The sequence below is a fragment of the Chrysochloris asiatica genome, unplaced genomic scaffold, assembly GCF_000296735.1.
Source record: "Chrysochloris asiatica unplaced genomic scaffold, ChrAsi1.0 scaffold00346, whole genome shotgun sequence".
Classification (NCBI taxonomy): domain Eukaryota; kingdom Metazoa; phylum Chordata; class Mammalia; order Afrosoricida; family Chrysochloridae; genus Chrysochloris; species Chrysochloris asiatica.
In genome coordinates, this window is record NW_006408864.1 from 469779 (window position 1) to 488176 (window position 18398).

An 18398-nucleotide genomic window follows, 5' to 3' on the forward strand; every position below is an offset into this window, starting at 1 on the left:
CATAGCGACCCAGAACAGGGTTTCCAAGGATGTAAATCTTTACAGGAGCAGAAAGCCTCATCTTTCTCCCACGGAACAGCTGGTAGTTTCGAACTGCTGACCTTGTGGTTCGCAGCCCGATTCATAACCACTACGCTACCAGAGCTCCTTGCAAATATGACGTTAGGAGTCTTGAAATTGAAATGACTCTGAGGGAGAGACAGAGAGGTTAGTCTAGGTAGGGCACCAATTGGTACAGGTATGTGAGGGCTTCATTCAGAGAGGGACCGGACCAGGATCAGGGTCTGGGGAGCAGAAGCAAGCCATAAGGACGTCCCTAATACAGAGCTCAGGAGACTGGGGTGGGAGTGGGGGCAAATACACACGTAAGTCTCTAGTAATGTTTGTTGGGAAAAAGGGGAGAGAAAGGAGAGGAGAGACTCAAAGGCTGAGGTGGGAGCTATTGAAGACTGTAGAGAGAAGATAATGCCATCTATCAAGAGATCTAATCCCTGAGCAGCCTCTTCGAGATAAGAAGGAAGAGTTCGCTTTTCTTTTTCTAGTTTGTTAATGTAGAAGGCTAAGTCATTTATTTGCGATCTTTCTTCTTTTTTAATGTAGGCAGTTAGAGATATAATCTTGTTTTCAGTCATCATATGCCCCTGCTAGGCTTGGCTGGGGCAGGCACGAAGTAATCAGATTGATGGGCAACAGAGGGCAGTGACTGGAGAGATGAGGAAGCCCGCAGTAGGGGCAGGGTGAGGGCCGGGCTGGGGGAGGGGGGTAGGACTAATAGCCAGGCCAGTGGGGATTGGGGGTGAGAAGGAAGGGAGGAAACACCTTCTTAAAGTGGCTATAAGTGGGGAGTGGAAGGGGAAAGGAAGCTTTAAGACAAGCAGAGACACACCCACTATCACAGCCCCGACCAACCCCAGGAGAGGCTCTGGCTGCCTTGGGTCACTCACCAGGGACTTGGACTCTTGCTGGCTCCTCACACACCGTGGGCAGCGTCTGCTCCCAGGAGGCCCAGTTCACTTCTTCCACCCTGAGTGTGCACACAGCAACTCTGAGGCTCCGAAAGTCAAGGAGCCAACCCTGCTTTGTCCTAGGAAAGGGGCCCAGGGCCCTAAGGGGGCAGACTGTGTAGAGGCTCTGGTGGGCATGGTGAGGCAGGACAGCTTCACTGCCTTTCCCTGCAGGGCCCTGGGCCACCCCATCTTACCTGGAGTACCCCCTACCCACTTCACTCACCTGAAGAACCAGCGCTCATCAGGGATACCTTCTGGCGTGGTACCCACCGTCAGCTTAACCCCTGCCTGCTGCTTCTTCTGCCGGCACCACCAGTAACCATTCTCCATCTCTAAGACAGAGATGGCTTTCTGGGGGGAAAGGAAGCATCAGCTAGGGAAGCTTGGGACCCTCTCTGGAGGAAGGGGGATGCACGGGGCAAGGGGAGCAGCATGGTGTACTTTACAGTATAACCTGAGTCTGATATAACCATGTGGGTTTGAACCTCAGCTCCAATATTAGCTTACTGGCGTTGGCCTCTGACCCTTGCTGACCTGCATTCTCTTTGCTTATGTAGAAGGAGGACAGCACACATAGAGCAAGTGTTCAGTGATGACTTGCTACTGCTATCACATTCTTACAGCTTCTAGAATCCTGTAAGATCGGGGGACAGATTTGTGCAATCCATGCAAGTGCCTTTGGATTCACATACAGTGGCTTAGGAGGCTCACGGGAGGTAAGGGACTTGCCCTAGGGTCAACAATTAATTAGTAACAAAGCCAGCACACCAGGCAAGATTTTCTGCTTCCCACTGGCCCCAGCCCCCACTCTGACACTTCTCCAGTCAAGAAGCTGTTGCAGTATATATTCCTAAGTATTTTTGTATATATCCCCAAACAAACAAACAAACAAAACACAGGAATAGAAGTAAATACTGTTGAATGATAATGCACGGAGGAGACTATAATCATTGCAATGAAATGATGAGTGTAAAAACTGATGTTCTCCCATGTAAACTATCACTTAATTCACCATAAAAACCTATTTTAAAACAAGAAGCGGTTGTTTCCATGGTAGGTGGATACTATAGATTTAAATATGTCTCCCAAAGACCTTCCCCCAGAGCTGACAGAAAGCCTACCCCTGGAGCTGGTGCCCTGAATTTGGACTGCTAGGCTCCTAAACTGTCAGAGAATACGTTTCTGTTTGCTCAAACCGTCCACTTGTGGGTTTTCGGTTACTTGTAGGTAATTAAGACAGTGGATGTCATATCAGCCCCTTTAGTTACAGAGGACCCTGTCCTCCTCACCTAACCCCCTTAGACTGGACCAGCCCGGGATGTCATACCCCCATCAAACCAAGCCCATGTTACATACAGGGGAACAGAATAAAGTTCCAGAAGGACAGGCACTAAGTCTTCAGCACGTTAGCACTGCCAGTAGCGGGGACTCCACCAACACTTGATACTAATGATGTTGATAATAATAGCGACACACTGACCACCTCCTCCACACTTAGCACTGTCCAAAGCACTTTACATCTGTGTGTAGCCAATCCTCACAACAACCTTATAAAGGAATAAATGGATGAGGAAGACCAAGAACGCAACACACACGCAGATGGACCAGCTCGGTGGGCCCTTGGGGAGGAGGGGAAAGGTGGCACCTGCAGCTTCCAGATGCTCCAGCTGTCATTGGCGACGTTGTTGACGGTCTCACTCATGAGGGCGATGAGCATGTTGAGCAGTAAGATGTAGGTAAGCAGCACATAAGCCAGTAATAGCAGCAGCACCACCCCACGGAAGCGCAGCTGCTCCTGGAAGGCCAGATCGCCCATGCCGATGGTGAACTTGAAGAGCTCCAAGGAAGCATCCAGGATGCCCCCATATGGGGCCGTGCCACCCTCATCCTCCGCTCCCATCTTTCCTTGCACCGCATCTGTGGCATTGAGGCCAGTGGGGGCCTCTGAGCCCCAGGTCTCCCTGCTCAGGCTCACCAGGGCTGCAGGAGGGAGACAGGAGCTTCCTTAGCCTGGGTACAGGATGCACAAGGGGTAGACTGGGGTGGGGGGGGGTGGCCAGAGGGTGGGGAGCTTACCTACAGCAAAGCCAAAAAGGAAGACAAAGTAGACCAGAAGAAAGCGGAGCAGGTCCCTCAGGATGACCTGAAATACATGTACCCAGGAGCTGAAATGGGTGGCTGAGCCGCCAGCAATGGGCACCCATGCACACCTCACACACACATCCATACACACACAGTATGTGTACAAAGGGATCTCTTAAATATCCACATCAGAGCCCATCATTCTGCTCTGTTGCTGTTGCAAAGTGCTGTCGAGTTGGTTCCAACTTATAACTATCCTGCATAGGGTTTCCAAGGACCTCCCACCTTGCAGTTAGTAGTCCAGTGCTTATCTTACAGCGCCACACCACTCCTCATTCTGCTTAAAACCCTCCCAAACCAGGAGCCATGAGGTTGACTCCAACTTACAGAGACCCCATGCGTCAGAGAGAAACTAAGCTATGCTCACTCCATCAGGTTTTCAGAGGCTGATTCGTTGGAAGCAGATCGCAGGTCTCTTTTCCAAGGCACCTGTCGTGCTATTGTTGCATGACACTGAATCAGTTCTGACTCATAGTGACTCAGTATAAGGTTTCTGAGGAGCGGCTGGTGGGTTTGAACTATAGATCTTGCAGTTAACTATTCAGTGTTTACCCTACAGCACCACACCCGGACTCCACTCTTTCGGTTAGCAGTTGAGTGTTTAGCTATTTACACCAAATCCCCCTGAGCCCCTACCTTCCTCCTCAACTTCCTTTCTGCCCTCTTCTCTCCCTCACACTACTCCAGCTGCCCCAGCCTACTCTGTCCCCAAGCAAGACCTGTCTCTGTTCTTTGTTCTTGTATGAAGCACTCTGACCTTAGCTCTGTGATGGCTGAATCAGTCTTTTGGGTCTTAACTTAAATGTCCCCTCTTAAGAGAGACCTTCCCAGCCCATTACAGCTAAAACACCCTGTCCCATTTATTCTGCATCCCACGGTCCTATATATTTCCTTCATTGAATTTAGCAGTCTAGAATTTTGTCATTTGCTTTGTGTTCTTATCTCCCCACTACAATGTCCTTCGGAGACTAAGCCTTGTCTATTTTGTCCACTGACAGATTCCCAAGCCTGAGAACAGTAGTGCCACATAGTTGTTGTTGTTAAGTGTTGTTGAGTCAGTTCTGACTCACAGCGACCCTGTATAGGGTTTCCGAAGATGTAAATCTTTACTGGAGCAGAATGCCTCATCTTTCTCCCGCGGAACTGCTGGTAGTTTCGACTTTAAGGTTAGCAGCCCGACTCGTACACTACCAGAGCTCCTTAGTGCCACATAGTAGGTACTCCCTAAATATTTGTTGAATAAACAAATAAATACCCATATGTCTCAGGGCACAGACACACCAACGGGCATATGTGTATATCCTCTGATTCAAAGTGTGCAAGGATGCACACATCCTATGTGAACACTGGCATGTATGATTGCATGCATATGTGTGCAGCCTCACAGGGAATGGATGGATGGATGGATGGATGGTACCCAGACAGAGCAGCCCAGGCTCTCCTCTGCCCAGGTTAGCTCTGTGGCCACACCAAGCCACACCACCCTCTCACCTTCTGGATCATGACACTGTAGATGCCTGTGTGCTGGAAGCCACGTGTATAGTATAGCAGGTTCAGCCAGCCCAACACCAGTGAGGACACAAGCAGGGGCAGATACCACTCAATGGTCAGGAGACACAGCACCTGAGACACCACTGTGAGCAGGGCCTGGAGCAGGCTGCATGGGAGAGGGTCGGGGTCAGTGTCTAAGCACCTTCCAGGCACCCAGCCCCAAGTCTGACAGTGCTCAGATGACTTGGGCAGTTTTCCATGAGCAGAGGAGCTAGGTGTAGGGACACCAAAGTCCATCTAAGATTAGGCCCATGCATCTTGGACAAGGTATTTAACCTCTGTGGGCCTCAGTTCCCTCCCCTCTACAATGGGCATAATGGTAACAATAGTTCCTAACTCACACTGTTTGTGAGGATTAAATAAGATAATACAAGTAAAGGCTTCTGTTCTACCCTGTCTAGTGGTTGGTTGGTTGGTTATAAGCCGTGGAGTTGGAACCGATTCATAGCGACCCTGTACAGGGTTTCCAAGGCTATAAATCTTTACGGGAGCAGAAAGCCTCATCTGTCTCCCACAGAACAGCTGGTAGTTTCAAACTGCTGACCTTAAGGTTCCCAGCCCGATTTGTAACCACTATACTACCAGAGTTCCTTACCCTGTCTAGTAAGTATCAACAAATGTAAACATTGTGGTTGTAATCCACAAGAGTGGGACCATAGGAGCCCCAGAAGAGATGGTAACCCAGGCTTCTAGTCCTAATGCCCTGGTTCCTGTGTCCTCGCCTCTAAAGGAGCCTGGTGCTTTGGGCCACACCCGCCTCTTCCAGCCATTGGTGACAGTGGGTGAGGAGGGGTGAGGCTTCACATACAAGAGGATCTCGAAGTAGCTGTCCATGAAAGAGATCCAGATGAAAACGCGGCGTCTCCAGAAGTACCACAGCTGCAGAGGGTGGTGGGGAGGACAAAGGAGTATGAACATGTATGTGTTCAGTCCCCAGGGTCCCCACCCTCACCACGTTCCCTACCTACAGACTGAGGGGCTGCCAGCCTGGCTGTGTGGGGTACCCCCAGCTAGGACCCCTTTGTGGGTTGCAGCTTTGACTTTTGCAAGGCACATAAATGTTTCTGATAAACTGACAAAGCTCTGGGCCCTCTTCCCACAGACACCCAGACAATGCCAGGGCCTCCTTGCTCCCTGCCGGATCCAGAATAAGAGCCCCACTAGATAGGATGAGAAGGGGTGTTCTTTCCATTTCCCCTTCCTGGCTTCACATCCTCTACAGTAGCAGACTGGATGCGTTCTACCCACTCAATGACATGGTGGTCACTCTGTCTCCTGTAAACTTTTTGACGGAAAAGGCCCTGCTGGGAGAGGTGGGGTGGGTCCCCTGAGCCTCCTGTGCTCCTCAAGTGGGGAGTGCCCCACAGCGGGACATAAGGAAGTGGCTTCTAGCTTGAGTTCCAGCAGGACAGAGGCAGCACTACCAAAGGACCACAGATGAAGCCAATGGCTACAGAAATCCAGCAGGGAGGGAGGCCAGCCAACATCCACATACCTCAACAGCAGGGAGCTTGGTCTGGGTGCTACTGGGCATGGGTAGATGAGGGATTGTGGGAAATTTGCTCCAATAGCAGAATCCTAGTTTATTTCTTGGTGGGCTGGGTGCCACATAGGCTGAGAGAAGGAAGAGAGGGTGGGGCGGAAGAAATCTCACCTGGCCCAAGAGGAGGTACAGCCCCCCAAGCAGGATTACGATGTGGCCCAGTAACAGCATGGAGTTTCCAGCCGTTGCTTTCAGGGAGCGGAAGGTCTGCTAAAGAGATGTTCAGATAGGTCGGAGGCTATGGGTCCTCTCCCCTACAGCTCACCCTGTGGGAGTCAGATCCAAGGGGCCCATTCCAGTCAGAGCACTAGAAGGAACACAGGCTCCGTGGCCAGAAGCCTGGATTCCAGTCTGTGGAGAGGCACTTTGTGTAGTGTTTATGAGGATGAGGTCTAGGGCCATACTGCCCAGTTTAAGTGCCTTCTCCACCTCTCGCAAGCTGCACTAGCCTGAATTAAATTACTTCATCTCTTTGTGCTTCCCTTTTCTCAACTGTAAGCTGGGAGGTGCTAACAGTGCATTATCTCACAGCATTGTTAAGAAAATGAAACACGTTACCAGTATCAGTTTCCAATGACTCAGCTCAGACTCAGAATGATTCCATGTGTGCCAGAATAGAAGTGTGTCTGTCGGGTTTTCAGTGTCTGATTTTTCCAAAAGTAAATTGTTTGATCTTTCTTCTGAAGCATCTCTAAGTGGACTTGAACCTCTAACCTTTCAGTTAGTAACTGAGCACACAGAATGTCTGCAGTGCCCATGAAATAAATTGTTGTTGTTGTTAAGTGCCTTCGAGTCAGTTCAAACTCATAGCAACCCTGTATATGATTTCCAAGGAGCAGCTGGTAAGTTTGAGCAGCTGACCTTGTGGTCCAAACCAACCTTGCAGTCCAGCGCATTAACCCATAGTGCCACACCATTAACACATGTAATTCACTTAGAATGCTTTCTCGTATGTGCTGCGTATTCAACGAGCGTTGTACAAACTATTCGGATTGTTACTCCTATAATGGGGCTAGCTTCCATACTGTTACTCGCTATGGAAGATCCTGGGCCAGTCACTCTCTCACACTAAGTAGGATGGGGATAGTAACCTTTGCTCTATCTTTCTCCAGAATTTTTTTCCCAGGAGGCCTTCCCCAGGACGTGCCTCCTCCCCAAGGCCTTACCTTTTCCAGAGCAGGTTGATGGTAGGCCACAGCAGTAAAGATGACCATGTAGACCAAGTAACACAGGAAGTTGAAATAGAACTTGGGGGTGAGCAGATCCCATTTCGCCTGCAGCAGTTTGTTCAGAGGCTCCAAAACTACCATTCGGTGTCGATGCTGTGGTGGGAGCAGGAGAGCGGTGGGTATACTCAGCAAGGATACGTAAGGTGCCCAGTAAGGTGCCCAAATCATGGCGGGATTAATGCAAGGCAGAGGGAAATGGAAGGGAGGGTGGGGAGCAGGCTCCCACACTCCCAGGAGCCCTGAATAACACCTCACCACTCCCTGCACTTCAGCCCCATTGGCTAGAAAGTGACCACAGGCCACACTTTCCACTCCAGAGCATTTATATAGCAGGTGCTGGTCAACTGGAGGCCCACGGTGACCCTGGCATGACCGCTGATGGTTGGAACTAGAGTGTGGAATGAGTGTGAGCCCATTTAGAAGTGTAGCCACATGCCCATGGCACAGGGAGAGAGCCAATGTGGTCCATTTGTCAGCCCTGGACTGTGGTCCTGGCTGGGATCTCTGCCTGGCTCCGTGCCCACACCCACAGCCCCTGCAGACTCACTGGGCTTCTGCAATGGAAGGCGATGATCTCCAGCACTGAGTTCTCCTCCCAGCTGTCCACAGAAGCCAGGTCGTACAGTGACACCCGGACAGGCCCATAGCACCACTCAGTGAACTTGCGGGAAAGGGACTGGCATGGCCCGGAGAACTCCCGCTGCAGGATGTGTCTGAAAATCTACAGGACAAACTGTCTGAGCCTGGTTGGACCACCTCTCAGCACTGACACTGAGTGCCCTGAAGAACTAGCTGCCCACTAACTGCAGAGCTCCAACAGACTCACACACACTCCAGAGACATGTGTCCCTAGATGTATAAACTCTCACATGCCCATTGTGTCTTTCCTGGGCTCCTCAGATGGCAAGGACATGCCTGGCCCAGGGGTCCTCAAGTCCCTCATGATCAGAGGCTCTCAAATGTGCACATGTGTATACATCTGTGCTCCGAGTCCAGAGCTGTCAGCAGATGTAGAAAGCAGTATCTAACCTCAACAAGTTAAGAAACAACTGAAATTTGCAAATGAAGACAGTGGTTTAGAAGGTCTAACTTGGAAATGGTTTAAGTAGCCCATGAAGCCACACCTCTAGACAACTAAGTGGAGTCCACACATCCCATGAAGTGCTTTGGAAATTGGGGATCAAGAGTAAAATATGAAAACTTTCTTATATGCTTATTTCTTATCTTAATTTTTTTAATTACCTTATTTCATGATGTGACATAGCAGTTCAGTAGTACGTATGTAATTTATAAATAAAGAAATCTATTGGTGGTTAGTGGTGTCTGCTAAAAATAGTCTTAAAAATTAAAAACCATATGCTGTCAGATCAATTCTGACTCCTGCTGACCCTGAGTGTGTCAGAGAACTGCTCTCCATGGGGTTTTCAGTGGCTGAGGTTTTCAAAGCAGATTACCAGACCTTTCTTCCCACAAAGCTCTGAGTGGATTTGGACTTCCAACCTGTCATTGGCATATCAACTGTTTACACCACTCAGGGGACTCCTGCTTATAATAAAGAAACCAAACCCACTTCATCAAATTGATTCCAACCCACAGTGGCCCTACCTAAGGTTTCCAAGACTGTAAAATCTCTACCGGAACAGACAGTCTCATCTTCCTCCTACAGAGCAACTGGTGGGTTTGAACTGCCAACCAAGCAGTTAACCGACCAAGCAGTTAATGGCTCAATGCCACTGCCTGGGTTACCTCATATAGGTGTATTTAATAAAAAAAAATGTAGAGCCCACTGCCCTAAGCCACTCCCCCTCACACTTTCTGCAGAAATCCCAGGACAGATGGCAATGGGCAGAGGGGTGGCCACTCACCTCGATTTTGCCCTCCTTGGCGGCCAGTTTCAGAGGAGTGAGGCCCTGCTTGTTGGCAATGTTCTCCAGCTGCACGGAGGGGCAGTGGCGGATGCCAGCCTGCAGGAGCGCGTCGTACATGCGGATCACCAGTGCACTGTTCTCCGCTGAGTTGTCAGCAATCATCACCAGGGCATGCAGCACAGTGTTGCCCAGAGAGTCAGCGGCCTGCAGGCTGGCCTGCCGGTACGGGTTCTCCAGGAGGTAGGTTACCACGTCCCACTGTTTGGTACACGCAGCCAGAGAGAGGGGCAGCTCGCCTGGGGGCAAAGGAGCGGCTAGAGGTTGCCCCTTTACACCTGTCTACTCATCTTCCTCTGAGCAGAAGGCCATGCCGCCAGGAACCAACCATGGCACCCACGGGACAGGAGGTAGCATTACCTCAGGGCTGGGGCTGGGGAGCTTGACCCATCCCGACCTACATGGTGCTACTCTGGGTAGGTACCCCCTCTTCCTAGGAGCATAGGTGGATACAGCTGTCTCGTATTCTAACCCGTGTGCAAGCCTCCTTGGCCAGATGAGCATAAAATAGCTCTTAAGACAAATCACTTTAAGTAAGATGACAAACTGGGCAGATACACTACATGAGAGACCAAATGAAACAGACACATGAAAATCCTGGAACTCTTAACTTCTGAAGAGAGGTCAGACAAATGGACTAAGTGCTGGCTGGGAGGAGAAGCTGAACTGGGATGGTGAGAGAAGGAGACTGGTGAACGTGGCCATCGTGAACTTTCATGAGCAGCTTTGGGGATAGATGGTGGTCTGGCAGCGCAGATTCACACAGGCAACGGGAAAGGTGCGATTCCTTCTTTTTCCCCCCATTCCCCTGATGACCAGAGGTGTGACCAGCACCCTCACCCACACTCAGTGTAGACTCTGCCACTTGGTTGGGAGCCACACCAGTGTGAGGCAGGGGTCAGCTGCTCATTTTGGTGCCTGGATTCAGGCAGGCTCAGATCTAGACCTACAGAACCCACAGATAGATCAGTATTAGTGTAGCAGAAACTCTCATAAACAGCCACGCTACTCCCAGCTGCCCTGCAGTCCTAACAGATGTGGAAATAGCTGCACCAAGGTCTTCCACAAACTACAAACTACGTCCAGATTGAGTGCCCTGAACACAGGTAACAGGTAGGGCTATCTAAACTCTAGATGGGGCCAGAAACTCCACTGTCACCCACCTCATGATCTCCTTGGCTGTTGTTGTTATATGCCATGGAGTCGGTTCTGACTCATAGTGACCCTACACAGGGTTTCTGCCTCATCTTTCTCCTGAGGAACTGCTGGTAGTTTCAAACTGCTGACCTTGCAGCTCGCAGCCCAATTCGTAACCACTACGCTACCAGAGCTCCTTGGCTGGCAGGGGCCAAAAGTTGCACTGGTTTTAGTTTTGGTTTGGTTTGGTTTTTTTCCCTTTTTGTGTTCCATTGTTTCAGTTTGTTTATTTATTCTTCTCTAATTTTGTTTTTCTTTCTTTTCTTCTCATATCTGCTCTTCTTTTTTTCCCCCTTTTGATTTTTCTGTACTCCTAGTCTCTAGTCTCTTTCTATGTTCATCTTCCTCTCTCTGATTACTTTAATTAAAAAAAAAATTCTTTCTTTTATTTTCTATCTTCTTTTTTTCACAAAAGGAAAATATTTTATGAGATCACTGTTGTAAAAAAGTTAAGAAAAGGTTTTCTTGATAATAGAAACATCCTATGATTATTACAGGAGGAGGGAAGGGAAAATTATTCATGGGCTAGACACATGTAAAAATGGGTGATGGGACAGGCGTTATGCAATAAGCGGGAGGTTGGCAGAGGAAAGATGAACGTAGCGGGAGGCACAGGAAGGAATGCAATAGTTAAAGTGAACAGAGGTAAAAACACTGTTAACTGGCAGTACATGGAGGGATTACAATCACTGTGATGAAACAAATTACATGATTTGTTGAGTGTAAAGCTGATGATCTGCTCTGTAAACCTTTACTCAATTCACAATTATAAGTTACAAACACACACACAAAAACCAAAAAACAAAATCACTTTTGCAGGCAGGCAGGTAAATCAAAACATGGGCATTAATGTCAGATAGACCTGGATTTAAGGGCCAGCTCTGCCACATTCCAACTGTGAGGCCTTAGGCAAGACCCTCAACCCCTCTACACATCAATTTATCCAGGAAAGTTGTTGTTAAATGCCTTCGAGTCAGTTCTGACCCATAGCCACCCTGTATAGGGTTTCCAAGGAGCTCCTGGTGAGCGTGAACCACCGACTTTGCAATTCAAACCGACCTTACAATCCAGTGCATTAACCCACAGCGCCACACCGTGACGCCATCCAGGAAAGCAGTGCTCACCAAAATAGAAGCAAGCCCCTTGGCTCCTCTTCTGGAAGAAGTGGCCACAGGCCCGGGCATGCACGTCTGCCCCATTCTCTACCAGAAGCTTCACACACGGCAGGCTTCGCTTCTCGATGGCGATGTGCAGGGCACTGTGGCCTCGGTAGTAGTCATCCGTGCACTGGGCGTTGACAAGGGGCTTGCTATTGCCAGAGTCATGGTCAATCTGCAGCAGCGGCAGGATGCAGGCATTGGTGCCTTCACGAAGGTTCAGCACAGCCTTCATTAGACATGTCTTCCCTGTGGAGCCCTCTGTGGAAGAAAGGAGGCATGGGGGTGCAGGGATGTCCAGACCTGGAGCCTCTGAACTGCCCACCTCAGCTTCCTAAAGTTCCCCTTGGGATGATCAAAAAAGGTTGCTACGCACCACCGGGTGGAACCTGGGTTGATAAAATTGTGCTGAAGGGTTTTGAAACTCCAGCTAACAAGTATTAAAACATCAACAAATATTCAAAATGACTACAGATTCTGCTCTAGAAACCAAGTTTCTAAGACATAATTTGTTGTATGTGTAGAGTTGTGTATACAACGACACCAGTAGCAGTGTTGGTAAGTAGCTCCACCACTTAATGGCTCTGTCTCCATGAACAAGTCACTTGACTTCTCTTCATCTCAGTTTCCCTTACTGTAAAATGGGAATAACCCTTGCAGGGTTATTGTAGGGATCAGGTGGAATAATATATTGTTATTGTTGTTAAGTGCTGTCAAGTCGATTCTGACTCATAGCGACCCTATATAGAGTTTCCAAGGAGCAGCTGGTGAGCTTGAACCGCCGACCTTACAATCTTTGCAGTCTGGCACATTAACCCACAGCACCACACCAGGACTCATGCCCCTTATTTCCTGACTCAGGAGCTCGGCCAGTCAGCCCAGACCCACTTTTGGCCCCACAGGATGGGCCTACCTGTGAATAGCTGATCAGTGAGGTATTTGTGCTCCCGGCGCAAGTACTCTGCCAATCCAGCCAGCTCTTCAGAGACGCCCCGGGAGACCACACTGAATAGCCGGTCACGATTAAATCTGTTCGGGTCTGGCTTTCTGTTGGGGGAGGTGGCTTGTGAGTCATGCTGGAGAAGAGCCTCCATTCCCTGCCAGGCCCAGGAACCCTCGGAGAGGCTATTCCGGGGCCTCTGCCCTCCTTAGGCAGACCACGAAGACCAAGGTGGCCAGGGTATTAACTGGAAGCATTCCCAGGAATCCAGTTTTAACACAGGTATTTCAGCATCAGGTGCTTCTCACAAGAAACTCAGTTAACTTCAATAGAGAATAATTGTTATCAGGACTGCTTGTGAGGGTTGGAAATGTAAATGTAGACGTTTTGTAGCAAGGAGGGGAGTGATTAACTTTTCAGTCTAGGAGCGGAGGTCCCTGGGACCATCAGGGAAGAAGAGCGGAGAGCGGGGCCCTACCCAGAGAAGCAGTGATGCCAGAGATGGAGGCAGAGATGATGACCGTGGGGAGATGGAGCAATTGGGGACTTTAGACCCAGAGAGGGAGAGGGGCTGATGCATGGAGGGGATTGTAACCATAGCAATGAAAGGATATACGATAGGATGAATGTAAAACTAATGTTCTCCCATGTAAACTATCACATAATTCACAATAAAACATTAAAAAAAAGAAGAAAGAAAGAAACTCAGTATCTTACTTTACAAGCAAGGAGTCTATTTCAGTAGAGGTAACTTTCAGCAGCTCTTGAGCTGGGTTTGGGCCTGCACAATGTCACAAACTAAGAGGAGTTGTGTGCTCCACTGGCCTCAAAAAAGAGAATCAAGTCCCTCCTCTCCTCAGAAACCACCTACTGACTAACTAACTACATGGAGAAATTTGCATCTTTAACACTCTCTGCAGCCTTAGGGATTAAAAGTCACTATTTACACAAACAAGGAGGTAAGGAAATTTACACAGGTGGTAGTTGATGCAGAACTGGAGTTCTGACACACAAACCAAACCCAATCTACTGCCATCGAGTCAATTCCGAGTCATATCAACCCTACAAGACAGAGCAAACTGTTCCTTAGGCTTTCTGAGACTGTGAATCTTTCCGGGAGCAGACAGCCTCCTCTTTCTCCTTTGTGGTAAGCAGCCCAATGCTTAATCCACTGCACCATCATGGCAGTCTAACTCTAGACCTTGACTCTTAACCCCCTGGGATTCTAAGGTGGGTAATAAGAGGTTTCCCAGAGTCTTAGTGTAACAGGTGTGCCCAGAACAGACTCACCAGAATTTTACTAAGAAATCTCTTCCACAGATCTTGAATGGGGCCTTACAGCTCATCAAAATGAGCAGTGTTCCAGGGAGGGGGAGTGGTATGGAGCACTGCCTTCTGGGTAAAGTCACTATTCACAGGAAGCAAGCTTGTTCCTGGAACTCCTGACCAGCCATGAAGGGATGAAGGAAGGGCAGGGCAATGAATGCTGGGGGGGGGGGGTGTGAGCCCTCAACATCTCTCTGGAATGTACCAGTTAGGTGCAACCACCTCACAGATCTCGGGGCCACAACATGACCATGAAGGCTCTGTGGCTGACTCAAGCCCCCGTGGGGAGTTGGGCCAGAGGAAGTAGGCCATTTGGACAAAGCACTTTCACCCACCAGGATGGCATCATGGTCCGGGGATAAGGAAGTTCTGTGAGGACACAGATGGAGACATTGAAGGGCAGGCTATATTCATACAGGTCTTAGAAATCATATTTCCACCCTGGGGCTGAAATGAGCCACCATCCTAAATAGTATGGGGGGCTCTTGCTATGCGAGGCCAAGGCTGGTGCCATGTCTCAGGCATGAGGGGGGAACAAAGGGACTTCTCTGGCAGTCTTGCCTTATATGGCAGCCCTTTTGCTGGTGAGGATGAAAGACACGCAGTCTCTCCACTGGACCGGAAACAAGATTCGATCCATATAGGTGGAGAGACCACCAGGAAAGTCAAGGAATGACTTTCTAGCAGAATCCACTGTTCTCAATCTCCCAAGTTCAGATTCCCTGGGGGAACACTCAATCTTGGAGTAGAACCAAGAAATGCCTTAAAAAAATTATCAGATGTCCTTGATTTTTTCCCAAGACTGGAATGTGGATCCTGCTACCAGCCTCCACTGGGAAGGGGAGTGGACACAAACAAGGGGAGGCGAAGGGCACCAGGAAGAGTGTGTCCCTACCAAATAGAGCAAGACCTCAGAGGGCAGAAGGTCAAGAATGGGGAAACTTCCAGAAGGAGCAATCCCAGAGAGTAGAGCAGAATTCAGCCTGTTGGACTCAAGAGTCAGGACTATGTTGGAGGAGAGTGGCTCCCCGCCCCTCCCCCCATCCCATCCCCTTCCTTACCTGACAAGTTTTCTGTAGTTAGTAACCACTTTGATCTGAGGGGGGAAGTTCTTGTCCTCAGGCTGGAAGGGTGATTCCATGGGGGGTGGCCCATCCCCAAGGCCCAGATTTCCTCTGTCCTCCTTGGTGTCATCTTCCTGGTCATCATCTGCAGTCTCAAGCCTGAAAGGAGGCGGGCTGGAGGACGACGTCATCCTATGGGGAACTGGCTGTTCTGTCCAGCTCCAAACCTCTGTAAAAACACAGATGTCAGGAGAGCTGTCGGGTTCTTGGTCCCAGGCTGGGTTGAAGTAGAAGATCTGGCTAGGGCTTAGGAGATGCTAAGAAGCTGAGTAGTACAAGAAGACACACCCATGGTCAGGAGAAGAGAGAAGGTAGAGGGTGCGGACAGAAAGGTTGGTCCCACATCTTGGAACAGATTAAGGAAGGGGACTCAAAAGGGTTGCCTTCTCTAATGTTGTCCACAAAAGGGCCTGAAGCCATCAAATTCAAATCAAGCCTCAGCCTTTCCCTCTGGGACTTCCTAAAATCTGAGGAGCCATAGCCCCTGGTTCTGAGGGGAACAAACTTTTGCACTATCAACAGAACCCATTCTCAACCAACCTTTTGCTCAGAAGCCAATACTCACAACAGATAAAAGTACTGTTAGTTGCTGGAGTAGGGGCCCCTCAGTCTCTGGAGGGCTCAGGCGGAAACTGCTGGAAAACCGCTGGTCGAGTTAAACGCCTCACTGCCAAGACAACTAAGGTTCTGAAAGTGGAAGTGATTTTCCCAAGGTCACTCAGCTGTTGGGAGAGCTTGGTCTAAAACCACCTTACTCTACCATGATGTTCTTCAGTTCTCAAAATCCTTCAGGGCAGGGTTTGTATTTTCAGTCTGAATCATCTCTGAAGGCATCCAATGCCCCCTCCTGTCTATGCCTCAGGCTCTCTAGGGTCTTTAGAGTGGGAAGGGAGTCCCTCGCTGGCTGCCCCAAGCTGTCTGCTAGGTAGTCCCTGGCTGGGCCCTAGACTGGGCTCTGCTGGCAGCACACTCTCACGCTCACAGGAAAACTGAAACCACAGCTACCATCACAAGGCCTGGGAGGATGGAAATCGTCTGGGGGAAGGGCATAACCCCTGCGCCCCTCGGAGGGTTGGAGCAGAAGGAAAAGAGTCAGAGGTGGGTGGGGAGAAGACCTGGCCCAGCTCCAGGCTCTCCCAGACCCCCAGGGACCAACATGGGGCATTTTCCCACAGAAGCATGTGAGGCCAGGACCTGATGGCTGTCTTGACTTGCAGATGTGACCCACCATCTTCCTGCCTGCAATGGGTGTCTTCTACGCTAGAGACGTAGTTAAGTCCCCAGTCCCTCACGCCTTTCTGCTCAGCTCTCTAGTCCACCACTCCCAAACCCAAGCAGCAATAGTTGTCAGGCCAGCCCCTACTGCATCTCTAGGACCCCACCCACGTTGGCAGCGGAGGAAGCAGAAGCCCACATAGACTTTCTCAGGCGTGGCGCTTGGGAACCGGAGCTCCGGGGCTCGCCTCCCCATCCTTCACTGTCAGGTTGGGGGCCCTCAGGCTACCTCTGCTAGCCCACGGACTCACCCACACAGCAGAGGCCAGGGCGTGGCGAGCAGCGCGCAGGATCCCCGTGCCTCCTAGCGAGCAACCGGCGGCTGGAGGAAGTGGGATGGGAGGCGGCGCGCTGACAGCCTACAAATCGCAGGAACCTCCTTTGCTTCGCTAGTTGCGATCTGTCATCGTCATCCCTGCCCTCACCCTATCTGGCCTAACCGGCACGGTGCGGACTAAGGCTTCAGTTCTCTCCTGCCTGGCCAGGCTGCCCACCAGAGATTGACCAGCTGGACCATGGCCCCACCCCGCTCTGAGGAGATACGCCCCTCCCTTCCCCCCTCTTTCTCACCACTGAGACATCAGTGTAGAAGTGGATGGGAGCAACCATAGGTGTATCTTGGGTGCTAAGGTCTGGCCAAGGTGGGGGATTCCTGCTCCACCACACTGATGTCTACTCCACATCCTCCTCTGGGGAATATATACCTCCAAGCAACCATGGAGCTGAGATTAGGTCACCATCAAGCGGCAGAGAGTTGATGTGGGATATCCCCGGTAGAGGAGAGGCCCAGATTAACATATGCTCCCATAACTAGCGCACCCACCCACCCAGCAGTTTGGGGAACTTCCTCACTTTCGTGACTTTATCCCGGCCTCCTCTCCAGAGACCCTGACAGTTCTTCTAGTTAATGGCACTTCCAGAACCAGCCAGTAGATGGTGCCAGGGAGGCTAAAATTGACCTCTCAGCGCTCGCCTTACTGGCTCCTTGGTTAAAATGCTTGGGGCAGTTAACCCAAACAACAGTGGTGCAGTGGTGAAGTGCTTGAGTGCTAACCAAAAGCTTGGCAATTCAAACCCACCAGACAGTCCTGGGAGAAAGAGGTGGCAGTCTACTTCTGTAAAGATTACAACCTTGCAACTGCAGTCTTAAAAGCATGACTTGTGCTCTTCCAGTAAGTGGCCTGAGGTAATCTCACAAAATGGTTCCCTACTCACTTGATCCAGAAAACTCCACAAAATCATGCAAACCAAGAGTTTCAAATCTCTGGGTCATTTTAAGATCATGTCTGTTAGACTGCCCAGGCCATTAAGGGTATGCATGTCCAAAAACCACCAAGTAGCTTAAGGATGCCGCTTTGCAGACGTAATGCATGCCATTCCAACGTTACAATGGTGGCGTTGGTAGGTGTGTCCAGGCCAAACAGTGGAGTTGGACACAGGGTCGATGGCCCAAAAAGAGCGCTGAATTTTTGCTTGTAGCAAAAATGCAAGCAATTTTACATGCTTAAAAATGCAGAGAGCAATGCTGAGCTAGGGTTCATTGAGCACATTCAGGTCAACAAAGCCCCCAAGATGCACCTGCTGAATTTACTGAACTCATTCATGGTCCAATCAACCCCTACATGAGCTCCCCCTGCCACAATGAGATGATCCTCACTGAAAAGGAGCAAATTGTTCCTAAACCAGAGAGGAGGCTGCATAGAAAAAACAAAAACTTATGGCTTGGAAGTAAATTAAGCTTAAAATAAAATGCAAATAAAAATTTTTAAAAGCTTGTGAGTTGCAACCCCCTTCCAAGACTAAGACTCTAGGGGAATGCAAGAGCAGACATGTGCTCTGACTGGTGACCACGTTGGTCACCGATAAGGGGAAGTAAGGGAAAAACAGCAATGAAGCTGTGAGCTAAGTCCAACCATGTTCACCAGACTCCTGTGAACCCGGGTAGAGACCTGGTTGGCCAGCAATATGGCAAGACCTGGGGA

At 49.9% G+C, this 18398-nt stretch overlaps 1 protein-coding gene across 1 annotated transcript in view; it reads right to left on the reverse strand.

Moving 5' to 3' along the window:
* The window catches only part of TRPV2 (transient receptor potential cation channel, subfamily V, member 2), a 16211-nt gene extending 939 nt beyond the window's left edge, over nucleotides 1-15272 (reverse strand). The window contains exons 1-13 of the mRNA XM_006875921.1: nucleotides 15079-15272; nucleotides 12665-12798; nucleotides 11719-12012; nucleotides 9338-9636; nucleotides 8020-8193; nucleotides 7410-7565; nucleotides 6355-6450; nucleotides 5509-5579; nucleotides 4641-4806; nucleotides 3084-3150; nucleotides 2653-2987; nucleotides 1231-1358; nucleotides 945-1024 (exon numbers count right to left, since the gene is read on the reverse strand). Of these exons, the coding sequence (XP_006875983.1) occupies nucleotides 945-1024; nucleotides 1231-1358; nucleotides 2653-2987; nucleotides 3084-3150; nucleotides 4641-4806; nucleotides 5509-5579; nucleotides 6355-6450; nucleotides 7410-7565; nucleotides 8020-8193; nucleotides 9338-9636; nucleotides 11719-12012; nucleotides 12665-12798; nucleotides 15079-15272 (2194 nt within the window). The remainder of the gene's footprint in view (nucleotides 1-944; nucleotides 1025-1230; nucleotides 1359-2652; nucleotides 2988-3083; nucleotides 3151-4640; nucleotides 4807-5508; nucleotides 5580-6354; nucleotides 6451-7409; nucleotides 7566-8019; nucleotides 8194-9337; nucleotides 9637-11718; nucleotides 12013-12664; nucleotides 12799-15078) is intronic.
* Nucleotides 15273-18398: the final 3126 nt, after the last annotated feature.